This window comes from Panthera uncia, chromosome E1, assembly GCF_023721935.1.
Source record: "Panthera uncia isolate 11264 chromosome E1, Puncia_PCG_1.0, whole genome shotgun sequence".
Lineage (NCBI taxonomy): Eukaryota > Metazoa > Chordata > Mammalia > Carnivora > Felidae > Panthera > Panthera uncia.
In genome coordinates, this window is record NC_064814.1 from 2,262,283 (window position 1) to 2,282,713 (window position 20,431).

Below are 20,431 nucleotides of genomic sequence, written 5' to 3' on the forward strand. Positions count from 1 at the left end.
TGTGTGAAATGCTCAGCATCTGTGCGTTCCTGGTGCTGGTTTTCCAGTTGGAAATGGGAGCCATGAATGCTTGTGCATAAGTTTAATTAGTGACTGAGAAGGGACTGGAAGAAAGGCAGGAAGCGATGCGAATGCTAGCCATGGCTTGGATGGATGGTCACCCTCAGGTTTTCTCCCTCAGCCCCATCCAGTAGCTCTCCAGGCCCCGCCGATACAGCAACTTCTCAGTGCGTGACTGTTAAGTCAGAGGTGTGCCAGGGCCCGCGTGCGTGCCCAGACTTGGGCAGCGTTACCAACCCTAGCATTGCCTTTGCCGGCACCGTCTTCACGGTGAATGCTTATCGCTGGAAGTTCGTGTCTAGGTTAGCACTGCCTGGCTCTGGGAACGGCCGACATAGCTCACGGCTGCCTCCGTGAACAAGTGATGGAATCCCGCAGCCCGTGACAAAAAGTGGCTAATTTACACACACGGTAAGGTCTTAAAGAGGAGACAGCAGGGCGCCTGGGTGGCTCAGTCGAGCGTCCGATTTCGGATCAGGTCACGATCTCACAGTTTGTGAGTTCAAGCCCTGCGTTTGCTGTTGACAGCCTCTGCTGTCGGCATGGAGCCTGCTTGGGATTCCGTCTCCCTCTCTCTGCCCCTCCCCTGTGCACTCGTGTGGCGCACATGCTCTCTCTCTCAAAAATAAACATTAAAAAGAAACAAAGAGGAGACAAAGCGCCATTTCTGCCTGGGCAGGAAGCAGGAGGGGTGCATTTGGGAAATGTGCAAACGAACGGATGTGAATGGAGATGGGAACCGGGAGGAGGAGGCAGAGGATCGGCCAGGGGCCCGGAACAGAAGCTGCCGGAAGAGGAGTCTGACGGCAGGGGCGAGGCCTCCTCTAGAAGCCCCCAGTTTCTCTCCTGGAGGAGCCTCTCCATTTGGAAGAGAAAATGCAGTTTCCCCCTAAAGTGGGATTTTCCCGCTCGAATGTAAGTGGGCCGCTGGAAGCTCACAGTTTATCCCGTTACCCCGTCTTTCCTTCTGCAGAGGAAAGGTTTTCCCGTCTCGCAACCCCGCTTTGTGAACAGAGGGGCTCTCCGACAGGGTTAGCTGCAGCGCTGCTGTCTTCCGGCGAAGGCATTTCGGGCGGGGAATGGGGGGCTCGCCCTCTGAGGCCGAGGCGGAAGCTTCTGGCTTGGAGTCTGGAGACCGGGCAGGGATGGCCAGCTGTGGATCCCCCGCTCGGCTATCATTGTGTCCCGAGGAAAGGTTTACCTCTCACTTTCTACACTGGGGTGTACGTCTTCTGCCCAGAACCTTCCACTACATGGATGCATCTACATTTACACACACACACACACACACACACACACCCCAAAACCATTCCCCATGGCTGAGTTGATGTCTACTTGCCATAAACTGAAGCTCTACCCTCAGAGAGAAGGATTCTTTAGCAGCAAAACTCAAGTTTATTAAAACAGGTATGACAAGTATAATAAAATTGACATTTGCTTGTGCTAGGCCAGTGTATTTCTGTATAAACAAGATAATCTAGATAAGACCATTAAGGCTTTGAAGGTATAGCATACGAAACAAAATATTAGTTAAAAAACCCTTCATTAAAAGTGAGGGGAAAAATTCCCAGCCCCAAAAAAGGATTCACAGCAAGATATTGACCCCTAACTCCCACTGCTAAGGTGTGGCACAGTGAGGGACCAGAGCAGCACCTGGCGGGCCACACCAGCTCCGTCCCAGCTTGGAAGAATCAAAGGGATTCCCAGTGCAAGTCGACGAGCTGGACAGGCGCCCTCCCTGCTGCACCTCAACCCGTTAGGGGGGCTGGGGGGGTACCTTTGCATAGTCTAGAACGATACAACAATCACGGGTTACTAAGTTCAAGGGGGTGTTGTATCAGATTAATTACTGAGGGGGCCCGGGCCACCGTGCTCCCCTTCATCAGACGCTCTGAGGAGCACGGAGGACGGTTCCCTCTGCAGCTCCCTCCACTGTGGCCGCAGCGTGTTCGGTGGTCCCGGCACCGTCGTTTCCGCAATCTCAAGCTGCCCACGTCGTTAACTCACTCAGAATGTATATTGAAGACACTCGCCTCTGACTTGTAAACAGTGGTCATCTCAGTGCCGACGGGTGCCCAGCCACCTGGGAGCAGGCGTCAGTCCAGAGGCCACCAGTACCCAAGGAGACTGTGCAAAAGAGACACTTCCCTCACAGTAAGAAACGTGGCATATCGGGGCGCCTGGGTGGCGCAGTCGGTTAAGCGTCCGACTTCAGCCAGGTCACGATCTCGCGGTCCGTGAGTTCGAGCCCCGCGTCGGGCTCTGGGCTGATGGCTCGGAGCCTGGAGCCTGTTTCCGATTCTGTGTCTCCCTCTCTCTCTGCCCCTCCCCCGTTCATGCTCTGTCTCTCTCTGTCCCAAAAATAAATAAAAAATGTTGAAAAAAAAAATTAAAAAGAAACGTGGCATATCACATCGAGTTGACTATTCTCTTTTTTTTCCTTTTGCAGAAACTTAGCTGGTTCTATATTCTCTCTGAGTCTGTTTTTTATGCCTTGGCGGAGATTCGGAGGAAGGACCAGATAGATTCAGAGGGAGGACGCGTTTATTTAGCACGATCCCGGACAGTTTAAAAGTTCCCACAAAGATGCTGCAACCATGCCTTTGATCCAAGTTTGTATTGACCAAGTTTCATTTGGAATTTAAAAGCTCTAGAAATAGAAGCAAATGTGGCCATCACTCCAGTCTCTTCATTGTGTAAAAGAGGAAGGAACGCCCGAAAAGTGCCCCCGACTTGGCCCCGCGCTCTCCACAGTGAAAGCTTTTTGGCTCTGACCCTTGAAGCTCAGCAGTGACTCTCCGTGGGGGCCGGGTGAGGTCTCGGAGGTTTGGCCTCAAGGCACTGAATGCCCTGACTTGTGTTTGGGAGGACACAAAAAAGGGTCTGGCACTTTTGCAGACCTTTCTGGAAACCTACAAATATTTGCACAATACTCAGAGTCGGAGGGAACAGAAGAAAGGATCAAGCTGGATTCTCCTCTGTGAGTGCAGAATAATTTAGAAAACAGCAAAGTCAATAACCCCATCTCCCCTCCTCCTCATCCTGCACTGAGAAGGGCCGGGGTGGGCGTGTGCTGTACTCCACCTGGCGAGCCGAAGGCACAGATGGCTCCTGTTCCAGGAAGCTGAGAAGCACCTGCTTGGCACCCCGGGCAACCGAAAGGTGATCTGTCCCAGCTTCCCGGGGTCTCCAGTTCTCACCTCCCACCGGGAAGTATCCATAATCCGATGGGAACGATGTGGAATGTGCACGTGTTCCTGGAACAGCGTGGCTCTCGCAGCTGTCTGCGGCACGGCACCCGGGGATCTTGAGTTCCGAGCCACGCCAGCAGCCGCCCTCGTACGCCCTGGCCCAGGCGGCGGCTGGTGACAGACGAGGGAAGAGCCCGCTGTCCCCCGTCAGGAGCAGAGCACTCTACCTCACCTGCCGACCTCGCTTCAGTTCAGCGGCCATTCTCCACACGGGGACACAACTGCACAGCAGTATCTCCTCTGGGAACTGAAATTCCAGTTCAGGAGGAATTTCACCCTCTTTAGTTTCCATGTAACTTACTAGAGTGTCTCTCAGGCTGAAAAACCAAGGGACAAGAGATAGAAGGTCAAGCACTCTCCCATTTGACGCAAAGATGCCGTCAGTGGTCGTTGCTATTTCCAAGTCAATAGAACCAAAGTGCTTGTTGAGACCAGAAATGCTGGGGGGGGGGGGGGGGCGGTCATCCTGAAGTCGAGCTACAGAACGGGGACTAGAAGCCAGGGTTCAGGGGCTTCAGGACATGCCTGCCGCCTCCCACACTAAAGTATACGAACACCACAGAACAAAGCTGACCTTGATAATTAATGGCCAGGTCACGTCCCCTTAAAGCACTCTGGTAATGGGATTTGCTCCATAAACACAAAGCCTTGCCATTCAAAAAAAGATTATATTCCATCTCATGTTTTATATTAACAAAGGCGGTAAATTCTCCAGGAAAGGGATCTTTTGTTCTCTGTACTAAAATTCCCAGGTAGGAAAGACTTATTGAATGTGTTCAAGGAATATAAACGTATGCAGGCATGTGCCAGACGGCGTAATGGAAGAAACCAGCACCGATGACGTGTGCTGGCAAGGAAAAGTGGGAATGGAGTATCTATTTAGGAAAACAGGACTGGCAAATCCCTACCTCACATCATACGTAAAACATAAACTGGTTAACAAAGCAGATGTACAACCTAAAGCTATAAAAGCACAAGAAGAGAATGTGGCAGAGGGCTTTGTAACCTTGGGACAATGAAGACCCTTCTGGTATGTTTTTCTAGTCTTTATAGAAAAAAATCTGTCAGATTTGGCTTTCTGAAATTGAAGACTGAGGTAGAGGTTCTGTAACAAAGATTAATCTTAAATATATATTTCTAAATTTAACGTTTATTTTTGAGAGAGAGGAGGTGAGAGAGAGTGCGCGTGCACAAATGGGGGAGGGGCAGAGAGAGGGAGACACAGAATCCAAAGCAGGCTCCAGGCTCCAAGCTGTCAGCACAGAACCCAGCGTGGGGCTCGAACCCACAAACCGTGAGATCATGACCTGAGCCGAAGCCGGACGCTCAACTGACTGAGCCACCCAGGTGCCCCTAATCTTAAATCTTTTAAGATTATGAAAAAGATAAATAGCCCAAAAGAAACCTAAAAGATACCAAGAGATAATCTAGAGAAAGACACAAAAATGGCAGATGAGTAGGAAATTTGCAGCTTCACTATTAAATAGGAAAATACGAGTGAAAACAAGACACCTATTTTTGGCCATTAGGTTGGCAAAAATGTAAAAGATGGGTAATATCCGACGTTGGGTATTCTCATACACTATACATCGGTGTGACTTTTTATATCAAATTTAAAATGCACATCTCTCTCCCTCTCCTCCCTCTTTGGTGTGGAATTGTAGAAGTTCTTTATATATTTTGGGTACTAATCCTTTATAAGGTATGTCACTTGCAAACATCCTCTCCCATTTGGTAGGGTTGCTTTTTGGTTTCGTTGATGATTTCCTTCACTGTGCAAAAGCTTCTTATTTTGGTGTGGTCCAAATAATTTATTTTTGGTTTTGTTCCCTTTGCCTGAGCAGACGTTGCTAGAAAAATATTTCTACAGCTGACGTTGAAAAACTACTGCCAGTGTTTTCCCCTAGGAATTTTATGGTTTTTGGAGAAAAAGGAACCATCACGCATTGTTGGTGGGAATGAAAAATAGTGCAGTCATTGTGGAAAACAGCACGGAGTTTCCTCAAAAAAATTAAAAATGGAACTACCCTACATCCAGCAATTATTTATTACTATTTAGTACTATTATTTATCCAAAGGATACAAAAATAGAGATTCAAAGGGGTACATGAACCCCAATGTTTATAGCAGCATTATCAACAACAACCAAGCTATGGAAAGAGCCCAAATGTCCATCAACTGCTGAATGGATAAAGAAGATGTGGTATATACACCCACACGTATACACACACTGGAATATTAGCCATAAAAAAGACTGAGATCTAGCCATTTGCAATGACGTGGATGGAGCTAGATAGTATAATTATAAGTGAAATAAGTCAGAAAAAGAAAATACCATGATTTCACTCAAATGTAGAATTTAAGAAACAAATGAGCAAAGTGAAGAAAAGAAAGGCAAACCAAGAAACAGACTCTTAACTATAGAGAACTAACTGACCATTACCAGGGGGCAGGTGGGTGGGGAATGGGTGAAATAGGTGAAGGAGATTGGGTCCACTTCCCATGATGAGCATTGAGTAATGCATAAAATTGTTCAATGACTATACTGCAAACCAGAAACAAATGTAACACCGTATATTATATTTCAACAAAAAAAATTTAAAAATAAAATGCACATCTCTGACATAAGTACACTTGTCACAACCAGAATATATGACTTCAGTAATTATTTTTAAAAGCCCAGCAGGGGTGCCTGTGTGGCTCAGTCGGTTAAGCATCTGACTTTGGCTCAGGTTGTGATCTTGTGGTTGGTAGGTTGGTTCTCTGCTGTAAGTGCAGAGCCCGCTTTGGATCCTCCTTCCCTTTCTATCTCCTCTCTCTCCTCTCTCAGAAATAATTAAACATTAAAAGAAAAAAAGAAAAACCCAGCAGAGATCAAAGCCAAAGGGCCAATCTGCTGGGGGCCTGGAAAGGTTAAAACAGCAGGGCACGGGCTTCAGAGGTCAGACGGGAGCTCCTTCCACGTCTGCAGAAGGTCACGGGAAAGACCACAGGGCACCCCGTGTGTGTGCAGGTCCCACCCGCGAGCGAACCCGTACCTCCACTCTGGGTTGAAGTTGCCCTCGGCCTGGGGGCTCTTCAGTTTCAGGATCATCATTTCATGAAGCTCCAGGAGGAAGGAGTCGAGGTCAGTCTGGTTCAGGAAAGTGCGAAGGCACTTGGCATTGTCTGGGCTGAGACCAACTTTGTATCTGGCACTGATTTCCCTGAAGGGCTCCTAGAATAGAGAAGAAGGGAGGCAGCAAGAGGCTGGCTGGGAGGACAGAGAGCGGCCCCCCAGCCCAGCGGGGTGGGGCTGCACCCACCTTGTGCAGACGGAGCAGCTGTTCCGACCGGTGGGCCGACAGGAGCTGCCACAGTGCGATCATGTGCTTCAGCTGGCATCTGTGTAAGGCCTGAAAGCGACAGGCTCCTGAGTGGGAGGCGGGGCCGGGAGGGCCAGGCTCCTCAAGCAGGAGGCGGGGCTGGGCGGGGCCAGGCTCCAGGGCAGGAGGCGGGGCCGGGCGGGGCCAGGCTCCAGAGCAGGAGGCGGGGTCGGGCGGGGCCAGGCTCCAGGGCAGGAGGCGGGGCTGGGCGGGGCCAGGCTCCAGGGCAGGAGGCGGAGCTGGGCGGGGACAGGCTCCCCAAGCTGGAGGCGGGGCCAGGAGGGAACAGGCGGGCATGGCGGCACTTCTGCCCCGGGCTCCTCTCTTCCCATAACTGTACACCAGCCGCTGGCCTCACGTCCAAAGCGCCACCCCTCCCCCGCCATATCTCAGAGCCCCTTCGCATGGCGAGAGGGTGGCTGTCGCGCTGGGCCTCGCCTTGACATGCCACTCTCACCTCTTGCCCTTTCCGGAGGTCGCCCAGGTGGGGACTCCCTTCGAGGCGCAAATCCCGGCAGGCAGTGGGGAGGGCAGCGTGGATTAGGCTGCAGCGGAGCCCCAAGCAAGACCCACCTTCAGAACCAGTGCTGTCTGCTCGCCCATGCGCAGCACGTCCTGGACGTACACGTTCAAAGACATGTTGGGGTTGCCGCCAGCCGTGCTCAGGAACCCCAAAGTGATTTCTATGAGCGACAGGGCCTCACAGGCATCGCTGTAGGACTGCAGCTGTCCGCAGATGGCGCTGATGGCCGCGTTGTGGAGGGGTTTCTAGGAAATCAAAGGCGGGACAGGGGTCCGTGGCTGGGGGTTTCTTGTGCCTCATACCCGGCAAGCCGGCTTACCTACTTCACTGCCAAGGCCTTAAGGTGAGAGGCCTACCAATAATGACAGTTAATGCTCCGTGATTTCTAAGTGGCAGCAGCGCCCCAGACACTTTACAGAAATTGACGTGAACTCACAGTCCTCCAAGCAACCTTGTGAGGATATTCGCACCGCCGCGCGCGTGCTCACACACACACACCCACACACAAGTCCAAAGAGCGGGAATAGATAAGTTCTCTGGACCTTTTGCATCAGCACGCGTGGTCTGACATCATGACTAAGAAACTACCACCAGGTTTCAACAAGAGAACTCTTGCTGATTTGCTGCCCTGCTGGCCTTCTGGAAAGAACAGTGGGCTCAGGGAATGCAGGGAGGCCGCTGAAACCTGGCGGTGCTCCCAGCAAGGCTGAGCGGTCCTCCCCAAGAGGAAGCCACCACCACCAGGTAAAAGCACCGTGCGAGCGGGGTGGTGTGCTGTGATCACCTGTGGCATTTTGCTCTTGATGTCCGCAAAGAGATGCTCATAGTTCCAGTCACGTCTGTGCACCAGAGTGGGGAGTCCCTGAATTGACAAAGAAAACAGCCTTTGGAGATGGAATCCACTGCGGAGGTTTCTGTCCGACAACTCTATTCCTAAGCGGTGACTCAACGGCGGGACCGTGCTCCTCAGCATGTCGCCGGGCAAAGTGTGCCGCTCTTGGCTGCCGTGTGAGGTCTGTGTTTGACCCACGGTCTACAGAAACAGTGACACGGCAAGGGACCCGGCCTCGCCTCGATGGCCAAGCAGGTGCCGACACGCAGAATGCTACAGGCTTGCCGGCCACTGGGGGGAGCAGGTACACGGGACCTCCCGTTCCTGTACTCCCCCAACCACTACGGGGCACAGACAACGGGACAGCAGAGCGGGTTAAGACAGCCCTGGGTGCAACGGGTCAGGGCTTCACCGCTGGCAGTGAGGGAGCACACACACGGAACCAGTGTCCCCGACTGGACCCGGCAGGGACAAGAACAGCCCAGGTGAAAGAAGAGAGATGTTGAGGTGCACAGTGTGTTGAGGGAGGGAGGGCGGCTCGGTGTGTGAATCAACCGGCTGGAGAAGGGCTGCGACAAGCAGTGTGGATGTTACCCCACGCGCACCGGGACACCAGTCGGCCTCAGGGCCGTCACCAGGGAGCGACGTGGGCCAGATGTGGTTCGGGAATGTGGCCTAAGACTCAGAGGGCAGGCAGCAGTGGGCCTGTGGCAGTTACACAGGTGCCGTGGTGTCGGGTGACAGGCTGTGTGTGGAACGTGAAGGAGCGGGTGGCCGCCAGGGGCTGTCAGGGGCGGAGGCGATGCCGTTAACGACACAGAGAAATCCAGCAAGTCCACGGGAACCTGAAGAGGCCCAGAGGTACGGAGGGGACCCAGGTTCTGGCCTCTGGGGGCACCGCACGGCTGGACGGTCATCCCTGTGCCCGTCTTGCTCAGAAACAGCTGGGATGCAAGGCCAAGGCCAACTTTCACAAAACAGACGTGCCGGCCCGGCAAGTCCTGCGGGGTGGGGGGGCAGCCGCACCTTGAGCGTGAGCCTGGGTTTGCCCTGGAGGAAGCGGCTGGTGACCTGGCGCTGGATCTTCTCCAGGTCGAACTCCTGCAGGGTCTCCTGGCCCTGCTCCACCCTGTACTGGCAGTTGGAGAGGATCAGGGGCACGAGGTCCCGCTCGACTTCGTAACTGATGATGTGCAGGTCCGTGACCTCGGAGGCATCGACCGTGTAGCTGAGGGACACACAGACGTGGCGCTCGGGGACCCACCCGGAGCGGGCTCCCGGCTCCCGCCCTCCGTCCCGGCGGGCGAGCGCACTGCCCGGGCCCGTGCACCCAGCCGAGGCAGGGGAGTGTGCCCGCCTCCGCGGCCCCCGCGACCCCGCGACCCCCATCTCAGACCCGGCTCCCGCGGCCGGCCGTGCGCTCACCCGTTGTTTTCTCCGGAGAACTCTCCCACCGCGTAGACCATTTCGTTGTGCAGCCTGATCAAATAGCTGACTAAGGCAGTGGAGCAGAGGCCCCGGCCCCGGCGACGCGGCAGAATGACCTCGAAGTCGGTGTCCTCGTCCAGGTCGGCATCGCAGTATTCTTCGGGCAGCTTGATTTCACCTTGGGAGGATGGGGAGCCCTCAGCAGAGAGGCCTCCGCTCACCTCTGCGCCGCCGCTCCCACACCTCCAGGCCGGCGCCCAAACCCGCGGGCGCTTCCCAAGTGGGGACAAGCTGGAGCCGGGGACGCTCTGCGCGCTCTGTCCCCACCGCCCTCACGCGCCCACCGGTTTCAAACGATCTCAGCTCCTTCCTGAGTCCACATCCACAGATCCGAGATGACCCACGGGTTACTTTTTTCGTGGTATGTTAGTTCCCTTGCCCCCGACACCTGTGCCCAGAGACTCACGGACCAGGGTCAGGCGGTAGACAGGGAGCGTGGCACCTACCACTGGTCTGCAGTGACATCCTCAGCTTGTTCCACGTCGACAGAAAGATACGGATTCTCTTGCGGAGTAACTGCTTCAGCCCATCTGTCCGACAAAACACCTTCTAAGGGCCCCGTGAAAACCCCTACCCGGTCGGGTCCGACCAACATCGTCGCGCGCTCTTTGGGACGGGCCCGGCTTTGCGTCTCCGGCCTCAGCAGCGTGTGGGAGTGCGGACGCCGAGTTTCAGCCGCAGCCAAGCCTCTTTTGGGCTTCTGGGGTTCACGGCACCCGTTACTTCGCACTGAAGGCTGAGGGGACAGAAGCCCCGAGCCCCAGGCTGGCTGCAGCGGTCTCTGTGAACCCCCAAACACAGCTGGCGCTGACCTCCTCCTCCTGGAGCGGAGACGTACCTTCGTGGTGACTGCTGATAAAAGCTCGGATGGACTGGTAGTCAGCTTCTGAAACGTTCTGGAACTGCTTCACCAGATCCCTCTGCAGGGCCAAGATCTCAGGCAGCGATTTCACCAGCCTCAGCTCTGCCTCCTGCCGAGGGAAGACCGCCAGGCCGCACGTGAGTTCACCTGTCCCACGTTCCTGGGGACACGGGCTCCGGGGCTGGCTCAGGACCTGGGTTTGCATCGGAGCCGGTCGAGGCGCCATTTTACGTGACGCCCCCCCGGGCTCCTCGGGAACAGGAAAAGGCCGTTTCCGTCTTTCACAAGTGCCTACCGCCTGCCAGCAGGACACCCTGCACGCTAGGGACGGAGACGCCAGCGGGACACGGTCCCTGCCTTCACGGGGCTGACACGTCACACGTGTCTGCCGAACACTCGGCAAAGAAACCGGCCTCCTGGGCCCCGGCGACGGGCTGGCTGTGCAGGAATCTGCCAAGAGCAGAGGCTGGGCGTCGCTCCCGTGTGTCGTCTGAGCCCCAGGAGACCCTCCCTGCTTGGGCTCCTGCCCTCCCACTGACCGACAGTCGTCGCACTTGTTCCGACAGCCAACGCTGGTACACGGCGGGGAGGGGGAGACAGACGCTACCACAGAAGGCGAAGTTTCAGGGGGCACGAGGCTCAAATGGGGCCTGTTTCCGGTCTCGGCCCGACGCGACACTTCACTGCTCCCTTCCCCCCACCCCCAACACCTTTCTTCCTTCTGAGGCCGAGTCTGGGACACGGCAGACTCTTTTTGTCTGTTGGTTTCATTCTGGTTACGTGTTCCCAACGAAAAAAGATTTTTCTTTCCACAGACCCTCACTGATGGCCAAGCGCTCCCGGCACCGGGGCCAGGACGGTGGACGGGCACCCCCCGGGATGACCTGAGTTCTGCTCCTTCTTGCTGAGTGACCCGGGGAGATGACATCCTGGCTCTCACGTTCTTTACGGATTCCTGATTCCTGCCAACTCCGACCGGTGTATTTCCTCTGTGACTTTATGCTTCAAACTGCCTCACGGCCTGACGTGCATGAAGAACCTACCCTTCCCTGGAGTCCCTGCCACAGGTGGTCCAGCAAGAAAGCAGAGCCCTGGGGTACCCGGGGGGCTCAGTCAGTTAGGCGCCCGACTTCGGCCCAGGTCATGATCTCGCGGTTCGTGCATTCGAGCCCCGTGTCGGGCTCTGTGCTGACCGCTCAGAGCCTGGAGCCTGTTTGAGATTCTGTGTCTGCCTCTCTCTCTGCCCCTCCCCCGCTCACGCTCTGTCTCTTCGCTCAAAAATATTATAAACATTAAAAAAAAAAAGGCAGAGCACCGAGGTAGTCGGTTACATGCCCCGTGTGACTGAGTAAGAGCCAGGCCTTCGAGTCCGCAGGGACACGGGCAGGTGGTCACTCAGGGGCAGCCTTACCTTCTGCAGGAACTTCCGGAGGATGGGCACTGTGTCTTGGCCAGAATTCTGCTCCACGACGTGCTGCAGATACTCAACCGTGACCCTCCTCCTGCAGGCCCACATCTTAGAGCAGTGGACCACACTCTTCTGGGGCAGGTGAGGCAGGAAGGCCCCGGGGTCACCGTACACGATTCTGGCCACGGGGTTGGAGCTGATCCGCTCATCCTGGCTGATCTGAGTGGTGACCGTCAGCAGGGCTTTCTCCAGATGCTGATGCTGGGTGCGAGAGCAGCACAGGGTTCTGGAGGTGAGGCCGCTCACACAGACCGCGACACGGGGGCCCCACCAGCGGGCAAGGCAGGGCGTCCGCCCTCCCTGGTTTAGCAAGCGACCAAGTTCTCTTTCACGACGATTTTCAGGTTCCTTGCCTGTGGGCTCATGTCTCCCCAGATGAGAGACCCAGAGACCTGAACTGTATCCCCATCCTTTGACTTGGGGGCTTTTATCTCCCTCTGGGTGTATCTACTCCCAATACTGTTTTTATTTGAGAGGAACAGTGACTCCATGACTACCCGTGCATTTTTGCTGGGCATCTACACACAAGTCTGTCTCCCTACCTGCTGTTCTCATCATTAAAAGTAGCGGACAGAAAGCCACCTACCCCTCCCGGACTCACAGTAATTCCTCAACCGGCCAGCCCGGCCCCCGGGACGGAGGGCACGAGGACAGCAAAATGGTAGAGTGGCTAGTGGTCCACACCTGTGCCTGGGGTTCCGCCAGCGGCCCCACAGCCCTTGCGCGAGGGACGACGCACAGCCCAAGTGCCTAGGACGCTCCCAGGACACCCACCCGTGGGCTCCCAGCCGGCCGCTAAGGCCGCATACCTCCAGCTCAGGGAGAATGAGTGTCTGCATGGCCTTCTCCCAGCTGTTTCGGAACTCTCTGGACGACAGCTTCGCATCGAAATTGAAAATTCCTACAAGGAAACACACGTTACCCAAGGAAAAGAAACCACAGCAGCTACGTAAACACTGACTAAAGGCGAGACCAAAGTCACGCTCCCTTCCAGCAGGGGGACGAGGGGGGATGCAGGGCACTTCTTGCTAAATTAACCTGAGTGTTTCAAAACGGTCCCTGCTGCTCCCAGCAAGCCCAGGATCGTGGTGAAGATAGAAACAGAAAGAAAATAAAGTGACTCTCAACGCCGCCACTCAGAAATAGCCATTCTGCTGCGTCACCTTGAAGACCTTCCCTTTCCACGGGTTTCAGTCTTTAAAGTGGGAACATTGGCTCAGTGACCACAGTGGTCTGTAGCCCCCTTTTCCACGGGACCAACTGTGGACACGGGAACACGGACAGGTAACCCCGGACTGTGTGTCCTTATAGCAAAAGCAGAAGGGGCCACACAGGCCAGGGGTCCAAAGAGGACAAGTCCCAACAGAGGAGCAGACACTGGTCTCTGGACGGTGGGGACTCAGACGCCCTGCCCGTCCCGGACGACGCACGGCCTCCCCGCACGCGCGCACACATGTGACGCCTCTGTGCACACGTGCTGACCCGGTGGGGAAAATGCAAAGACAAGAGCCGCCCTTCCCTCCGCTCGTCCCCACACCCCTCCCCGCTTCCCTTATCCGTCCCCGGCGTCGTGAGGAGTGACCAGCCACGCCCCTCGCCCCTCGAGCTCACTCTGGCCGGAGGGGTGGCGCTGCCTTCCCAGGAGGCTGCGCAGGACGAGGTGCACGGCGTTGATGGCCTCGTCGGCGCTCCTGCCCAGCGTCCTCGTCAACTGCTCCAGGTCCTGCCGGACGTGCTGCTGCAGAAACCCTCTGGGGTCCCTCACCGGAGGCTTGATGATGTTTATCACAGCCTGCGAGGGACACGAGATCTTGTCTGCGGGGGGCCGGCGGGCCTGGCACACGCCCCCAGGAAGGACGGCCGGTGCCGAGTCAAGAGGGCGCTGGGGAGGGGCGGAAGCACCGCGCACACAGAGGCGGCGGGGCGGCGAAAGTGACCCTGTGACATCGTCAGCGTGACCTCGGGCCCACGCGGTCCTGCTCTTAGCTCGCTGAAAACACGCTGTGTCCCTCACGCGTTAGGGCACACGTCTGTACGGTCACGTGTGCAAGCACGTGGCCACAGCCTCATCCCTAGCTCATTAAAGCTACACTGCACGTTGGGGCGCCCGGGGGGCTCAGTCGGTTGAGCGGCCGACTTCGGCTCAGGTCATGATCTCGCGGTCCGTGAGTTCGAGCCCCGCGTCGGGCTCTGGGCTGACAGCTCAGAGCCTGGACCCTGCTTCGGATTCTGTGTCTCCCTCTCTCTCTGACCCTCCTCCGTTCATGTTCTGTCTCTCCCTGTCTCAAAAATAAATAAAACGTTAAAAAAAAAAAAAATTTAAAAGCTACACTGCACGCAAACCCAAAACAAATAACGTTCGGGTCCAACGGTCGGCCATCATGGTTCATTAACTTCGAGGGGACGCGCTGCGCTTTCTTCCCCCGAGCTCCAGCGAAGACACGGGTAACATCGCGGTCGAGTAGCCTCCCCTCTCCCAGTGTGCACCGAGACGCGGACTGTTTGTTTAAAACTTTGATAATAAGACTTATTTTGCCAGGGCGCCTGGGGGGCTCAGCGGGTTGAGCGTCCGGCTTCGGCTCGGGTCGTGATCTCGCGGTTCGTGGGTTCGGGCCCCGCGTTGGGCTCTGTGCTGACGGCTCGGAGCCCGGAGCCCGTTTCGGATTCTGTGTCTCCCTCTCTCTGCCCCTCCCCCGCTCATGCTCTGTCTCTCTCAAAAATAAACAAACACTCAAAAAATTGAAAACAAAGAAAATGGATTTTACGGAACCCGATGGGTAGGGCCCCCCGCCAGCGGGGAAACGAGGGAGGTGTGAACCTTACGCTACTTTGTGGATTTGGCAACAAATACGTACTCCTGACCCGCAGGAGGTGGCCAGCACTTTTTGGACAAAACGACTCGCGGGTCGTTGCAAATTCGCGACCGAACGTGAGGCTTGCGGGCTGTACCTCGGGACTCTGGGCCGCCCCCAGGAGCATGGCCAGGTGGGTGAGCAGTCGTAGGAGCAGGAAGACCGCGGGGGCCAGCTGTCGGTCGGACGCCACCGTCTCGCGTCTGCCCAGCGCGACTCCCAGCACGTGGCCAGTCTGCGTTCTGTCTGCGTGGTTTCTGGAGAGGACGAGAGAAGACAGGGTAGAGACTGAAGCCGGTCATCTCTCCTCGGCCCCAGGGGCACACCTCGGACTCTCGGGCCGTGCGGACGAGGTTCGCATTTGGAAGAGAATGGTGCCATGGTACTCGTCGCCGGGACCACTCGCCTCGGGGCGTCCCCCTTCCAAGCCTCACCTTCCCGTCTGACCGGCAGCCCGAGGCATTCTCAGCGCGAGGCAGCCGACCCGAGCGGCCGCCTGTGCTGCCCCCGAGCCGCGCGTCCAGACAGGGGTCCGCACCTGCTCCTTCCCCTGAAGGGGGGGTAGGTAGGCTAGGGACAGGTGACGTGGACATCGGGGGCATGTGCACCCCGATCTCATCTTCCCCAAATCAGAAATGGGATGGAAGGCCCGGCCAAGAGTTTCGTGTCGCACCCAGGTGGGAGGCACAGCAGGACAGACAGCTGCAAAAATACTGGAGATTCTGGGACGTTCCGACGGTTTGTGGCGATAACAGGCTAGGATATTTTAAACTCTAATGGCAGCAGACTAGCGAAAATGGCCACGGAGGGCCCCCAGCTGCCCTCTGGGGGAGCACGGAGAGCCACACTCCTCTTGAGAGAAGGCTGGGATCAGGACACCAGCCTAGGACTGTTTGATAAGACGGACTCTGTCTCCTTCACGTCCCACAAATAGTGGTGGCAGCTGAGAGGCTCCAAGTGAGACGGCGTGGGCTCAGATAGAAAAATGCCCACTTTGTGGCTTCGCAGATTTAACTGTCGCTCTGAACCAGGTCACTTGCGTATGGCAAGCATATCTGTACGGGGGCCACGCCCCAGGCCCGAACAGAAGACATCCGAATGACAGGTGTTAATGCAAGTATGTATCCATGTGTGGCCTTATTTACAGAGAAGAGGCCAGTCAGGGGCGCCTGGGGGGCTCAGTCAGTTGAGCGTCCGACTTCGGCTCAGGTCACGATCTCACGGTTCGTATGTCCGAGCCCCACATTGGACTCTGTGCTGGCAGCTCAGAGCCTGCTTGGGATTCTCTCTCTGCTCCTCCCCCTCTCATGCTGTCTCTGTCTCCCTCAAAATAAATAAATACACTTTTCAAAAGATAAAATAAATAAAATCTTTGAAAAACCAAAATTCCTATAAAAAAACCCAGAAACTTAAGGGGCGCCTGGGGGGCTCAGTCGATTGAGCGTCCGACTTCGGCTCAGGTCATGATCTCGCGGTTTGTGGGTTCGAGCCCCATGTCAGGTTCTGTGCTGACGGCTCGGAGCCTGGAGCCTGTTTTGGATTCTGTGTCTCCCTCTCTCTGCCCCTCCCCCGCTCTCTCTCTAAGAATAAACATTAAAAAAAAAAAAAAAAAAAGGCCAGTCAGCCAGTGACAGATCAGACACCGCACTGTTCCATGACCACAGGGACCTTGGCATTGAGATCCGACAGGCCCAAATGCACAAGTTATTAATACTGTATTCAGTATTAAGTTACCCGCTGGAATAGAATCAGGCTCCAGAACCCGTAGTCGGATCGCTTTGAAACGAAATGCCCGTCTCACTTACGTGACAGCAAGAAACCCATCCTCAGGTCTGTGGTTAATCCCGCCAATTACAGCCCCGCAGTCCACACAGCGGCTCTGTTCCATCGGCCGGCCACACTAGGACACACACAGACGGGGCCACGCTCAGTTGTGGACGACTGTCGCTGCAGGCGCACACGCCCACGCGGGAGGCCGAGGACCGCGCTGGACGGCACGCACGTGCGGGGGGCTGCCGGAGCCGTGGGGCCCGGGGCGCGTGCTCCGTGCAAACGTGGTGGGCGCCAGGACACAGGGGCTTTGAGCAGGACAGACTGATACGCGCTCACGGCTCCTCCCTGCTGCCCCGACTGCCCACGCCCGGGCCCTGTCGTCTCGCGCCGGGAACACGGCCGCGGCCTCCAAACCCAGTTCCCCAACTCTGTTGGGATTTTTTTTATTTAAAAAAAAAAAAAAAAAAACATGGTTCGCTCCTTCCACAACCTCATTTTTTTCCAAACCAGATTGTGTGCTCCCGGATACTGCGAATCGCAGCCAGACCAGCCTCAAGCCCCAGAGCGCGGAGCGTCGGAGCCGAGAGCGGTCCCGGGAAGGACGCGTTTTCTCTTCTAGGTCTCTCGTTTACTTGTTCAATTCAACAGCCTGCTGCTGAGCGAGCAGAGCCCCGGCCAGGTGCCGCGGGACGCAGAGACGGGGCGCACGCAGCCCTCTCCCCCGGGGCTTATAATTCCGGGGGTCTTCTTCCTGTCCCTCGGTATCTAGACCACATCTCCTCCCTGGGCTAGTAATCCAGACTACGGACCAGCCAACACCTTGCCGTTACAGAAGGACACGTGTCACGCATCCCGTGTGGCAGTGGCCGGGAAGGACGGCCAGCGGCAGTCTTGCCTCCCACAGGGACTTTGGCAACGTCTGGAGACACTTTTGGTTGTCACGCTGGGGACACGGGTGCTGCTGGCATCTGGTGACTCGAAGCCAGGAACACTGCTCCGCACCCGAGCACATCCCACAGGGCCCAGCACAGCCCCCCAGTAGAGGGTTACGTGTGGAGACCCGCGGCGCCCTTGGTCGCCTTCAACGGCCTTCAAAAGGGTCTGCGCTCTCCTAGAGGTCAAGACCCTCATCAACCTTTTCCTCCACGCCCGCCTCTCCAGCCTCAGATCTGCGGGAACAGACCTTTTGGGCCCCGCCCCCCTCCCTGGACACCACGACTCACCTCTCCCACAGAGCAGGGGTGACCGTTGGGACACACTGTTGAAAGAACAGGACACACGTTGGCTGCTGAGTTTCCACCCCATGACCCGAGGTTAAGAGAGGAGGCCAACACTCTCCTCTCCGGCGCAGCCACAGCAGGACGCGGAGCACGTCAGTGAAAACACGCGTGGGCCTGATCGGACACGCAGAGAAGCTCCCTTCACGGGCTCGTGCCACGGGCTACCCCGGGAGCCACCCTTCCTTTCTCTTTCAACTTTTTTGTTTCTGAGGAGCGTGTTTCGTAACAACTTTTTAAACCCAGTTCAAAAGGATTCTTTGCTCAGGGGATGCCTGGCTGGCTCAGTGGGAAGAGTGTGGGACTCTTGATCTCAGGATCGTGGGTGCGAGCCCCACGTTGGGAGATTACGAAAAAATAAAAAAATAAAAAAATAAACTGAAAAAAAAAGGAGGGGGGGCTGGGCAAGTCCTGGCTGTGTCTGTTTAGAATAATAAATAGGGGCGGCTGGGTGGCTCGGTAGGGGTTGAGTGTCCGACTGTTGATTTTAGCTCAGGTCGGGATCCCAGGGTTGTGGGATTGAGCCCCACGCTGGGCTCCGTGCTAAGCATGGGGCCTGCTTACAATTCTCTCTCTCTCTCTCTCTCTCTCTCTCTCTCTCTCTCTCTCAGGGTGCTTGGGTGGCTCAGTCAGTTAAGCGTCCGACTCTTGACGTACTCTTGGTGTTGGCTCAGGTCATGATCTCGCGGTTTGTGGGCTCGAGCCCCGCATCGGGCTCTGCGCTCACAGCTCAGAGCCTGGAGCCTGCTTCGGATTCTGTGTCTCCCCCTCTGTCTACCCCTCCCCTACTCACAGTCTGTGTTTCTCTGTCTCTCAATAAATAAATGTTAAAAAAAAACAAAAACAAAAAAAAGATTCTCTCTCTCCCTCTCTCTCTGCTCCTCCCCAGCTCACTCTCTCTCTCAAACATAAATAAATAAATAAATTAATTAATTAAAAGGATGATTTACTCAGGCAACAGCAAAGTTTACACGAATTACAGGTGCCATCGTTTGGGCTCCCGCTTCTGTATTTATTTATTTATTTTTTAAATTTTTTTTAATGTTTATTTATTTTTGAGAGGGAGAGAGACAGAGTGTGAGCAGGGGAGGGGCAAAGAGAGAGGGAGACACAGAATCCGAAGCAGGCTCCAGGCTCTGAGCTGTCAGCACAGAGCCCGACGCGGGGCTCGAACTCACAAACCGTGAGATCATGACCTGAGCCGAAGTCGGATGCTTAACCGACTGAGCCACCCAGGCGCCCCCCGCTTCTGCATTTAAAAAAGCACTCTCTTTGGGTCGGAACCTGGGCCGTGGCGTGAGCTGACCCTTGCCCGGGCCTCTGGTGTGGCTCATGTCCCAGGGAGAGAAGAGTGTGCCCAGCGCGCCCTCCCCCGGGCGCTCAGGAAGGGGCTGACGCGCCCCGTCCGCGGCCAGCAGGCGCCGCGCTCCGCGAAAGCACCGATGGCGGAACCGGCCAGGTGTCTGGGACCTTCGGGCACAAAGCGCGTGGGCCCCGGGTCACATCGCGGGGACTGACACTTACTGTACCAGTGCACGCCTTCCAGACCCTTCCAGTTCTGAGCCTGAGCCAGCAAGTCTTCCGGCATCGTTGGAAGAAAAGCGCTCTGAAAAGCCAAGAGAACAGAGAAGCTTCAGGAACGTGGGCGCGCGGCCGGCTGCCACCGCCTGGGGCTGGGAAGCGGCCTCTGCAGCCCGCTTCAACGCTCTCCACCGGGGAAAACAGAACAGGGCTCCCTGCGCGATGACACAGGGCAAGGTCTTCGCCATCGCTGGGGGCTCAGGCGTCAAGTGAGACAGAGGCAGAGAGGAGACCGCAGGACGACCACGGGTTCTACGGGTGCCCAGGGACGGCCTCGGTCTCTGTGGTGACAACCAGCCCCCGGGCTTACCGCCATAGTGGCCGGGGAGAAGGCCAGATTCCTCAGGGGTTCCAAGACTTCGCTGTGTCCGCACAGGAGGAGGATGGCCACGTGGACGGCCAATTCTGCCACCGTGCCTTCGAGGCTGCTGTCCCGGGCACCCGTGCTCAGCAAGGGCAGAGTGTCGGCCACGAGGGAGGTTGCGAAAAGTTTGATATCCCGATGAGAAAGGACCTCGCTCTCCTCGATGAAGCTGTTGAGAGCCTCACGTTGCTGGCGAGAAAACATGTTGAAAAATATATCAAAGACGATGACGTGAAGGCTAACACTGGCTCCTTAAGCTAGCCACACACTTCGATCCAGACACATATCGAGTAGGAAGGAAAATACGGTTGATTGTCACCGTTTGAGGGGAGATTATCCAGATGAGAGAATTTCCATCTGCAGACACAGCACCACACATCCCAGGGCTAACTCTGATGTTCTGCTTTGTAAACAGTATCTTATATTCTTGACTTTTCTTCCTTTTTTTTTTTTTTTTAAGTATTTATTTATTTTTGAGAGGAGACAGAGCGTGAACAGGGGAGGGGCAGAGAGAGAGAGAGAGGGAGGCACAGAATCCGAAGCAGCTCCAGGCTCCGAGCTGGCGGCACAGAGCCCGACGCGGGGCTCGAACTCGCGAGCTGTGAGATCGTGACGTGAGCCGAAGTCGGACGCTCAACAAACCGAGCCACCCGGGCGCCCTTGTGGTTTTTACTTCTATTCAAGAAAAGTCCCTCTGGGCTTTGAGGCTGTGAGCACCGTCCCGAGTGTGGACAC

The 20,431-nt window shown here is 56.0% G+C and overlaps 1 protein-coding gene across 6 annotated transcripts in view; it reads right to left on the reverse strand.

Annotated features, from left to right (window-relative positions):
• Positions 1-2,639: 2,639 nt before the first annotated feature.
• The window catches only part of RNF213 (ring finger protein 213), a 104,381-nt gene continuing 86,589 nt past the window's right edge, over positions 2,640-20,431 (reverse strand). For all 6 annotated transcript variants that reach the window (XM_049635538.1, XM_049635539.1, XM_049635537.1 and 3 more), the window contains 17 exons: positions 19,643-19,885; positions 19,276-19,357; positions 17,698-17,732; positions 16,507-16,601; positions 14,799-14,958; positions 13,461-13,641; positions 12,659-12,750; positions 11,793-12,050; positions 10,358-10,490; positions 9,966-10,049; positions 9,457-9,637; positions 9,058-9,259; positions 7,984-8,061; positions 7,250-7,444; positions 6,617-6,706; positions 6,350-6,528; positions 2,640-3,628 (listed from right to left, as the gene is read on the reverse strand). In XM_049635538.1, coding sequence (XP_049491495.1) covers positions 3,475-3,628; positions 6,350-6,528; positions 6,617-6,706; positions 7,250-7,444; positions 7,984-8,061; positions 9,058-9,259; positions 9,457-9,637; positions 9,966-10,049; positions 10,358-10,490; positions 11,793-12,050; positions 12,659-12,750; positions 13,461-13,641; positions 14,799-14,958; positions 16,507-16,601; positions 17,698-17,732; positions 19,276-19,357; positions 19,643-19,885 — 2,442 coding nt within the window. In that variant the 3' untranslated portion in view covers positions 2,640-3,474. The remainder of the gene's footprint in view (positions 3,629-6,349; positions 6,529-6,616; positions 6,707-7,249; positions 7,445-7,983; positions 8,062-9,057; positions 9,260-9,456; positions 9,638-9,965; positions 10,050-10,357; positions 10,491-11,792; positions 12,051-12,658; positions 12,751-13,460; positions 13,642-14,798; positions 14,959-16,506; positions 16,602-17,697; positions 17,733-19,275; positions 19,358-19,642; positions 19,886-20,431) is intronic.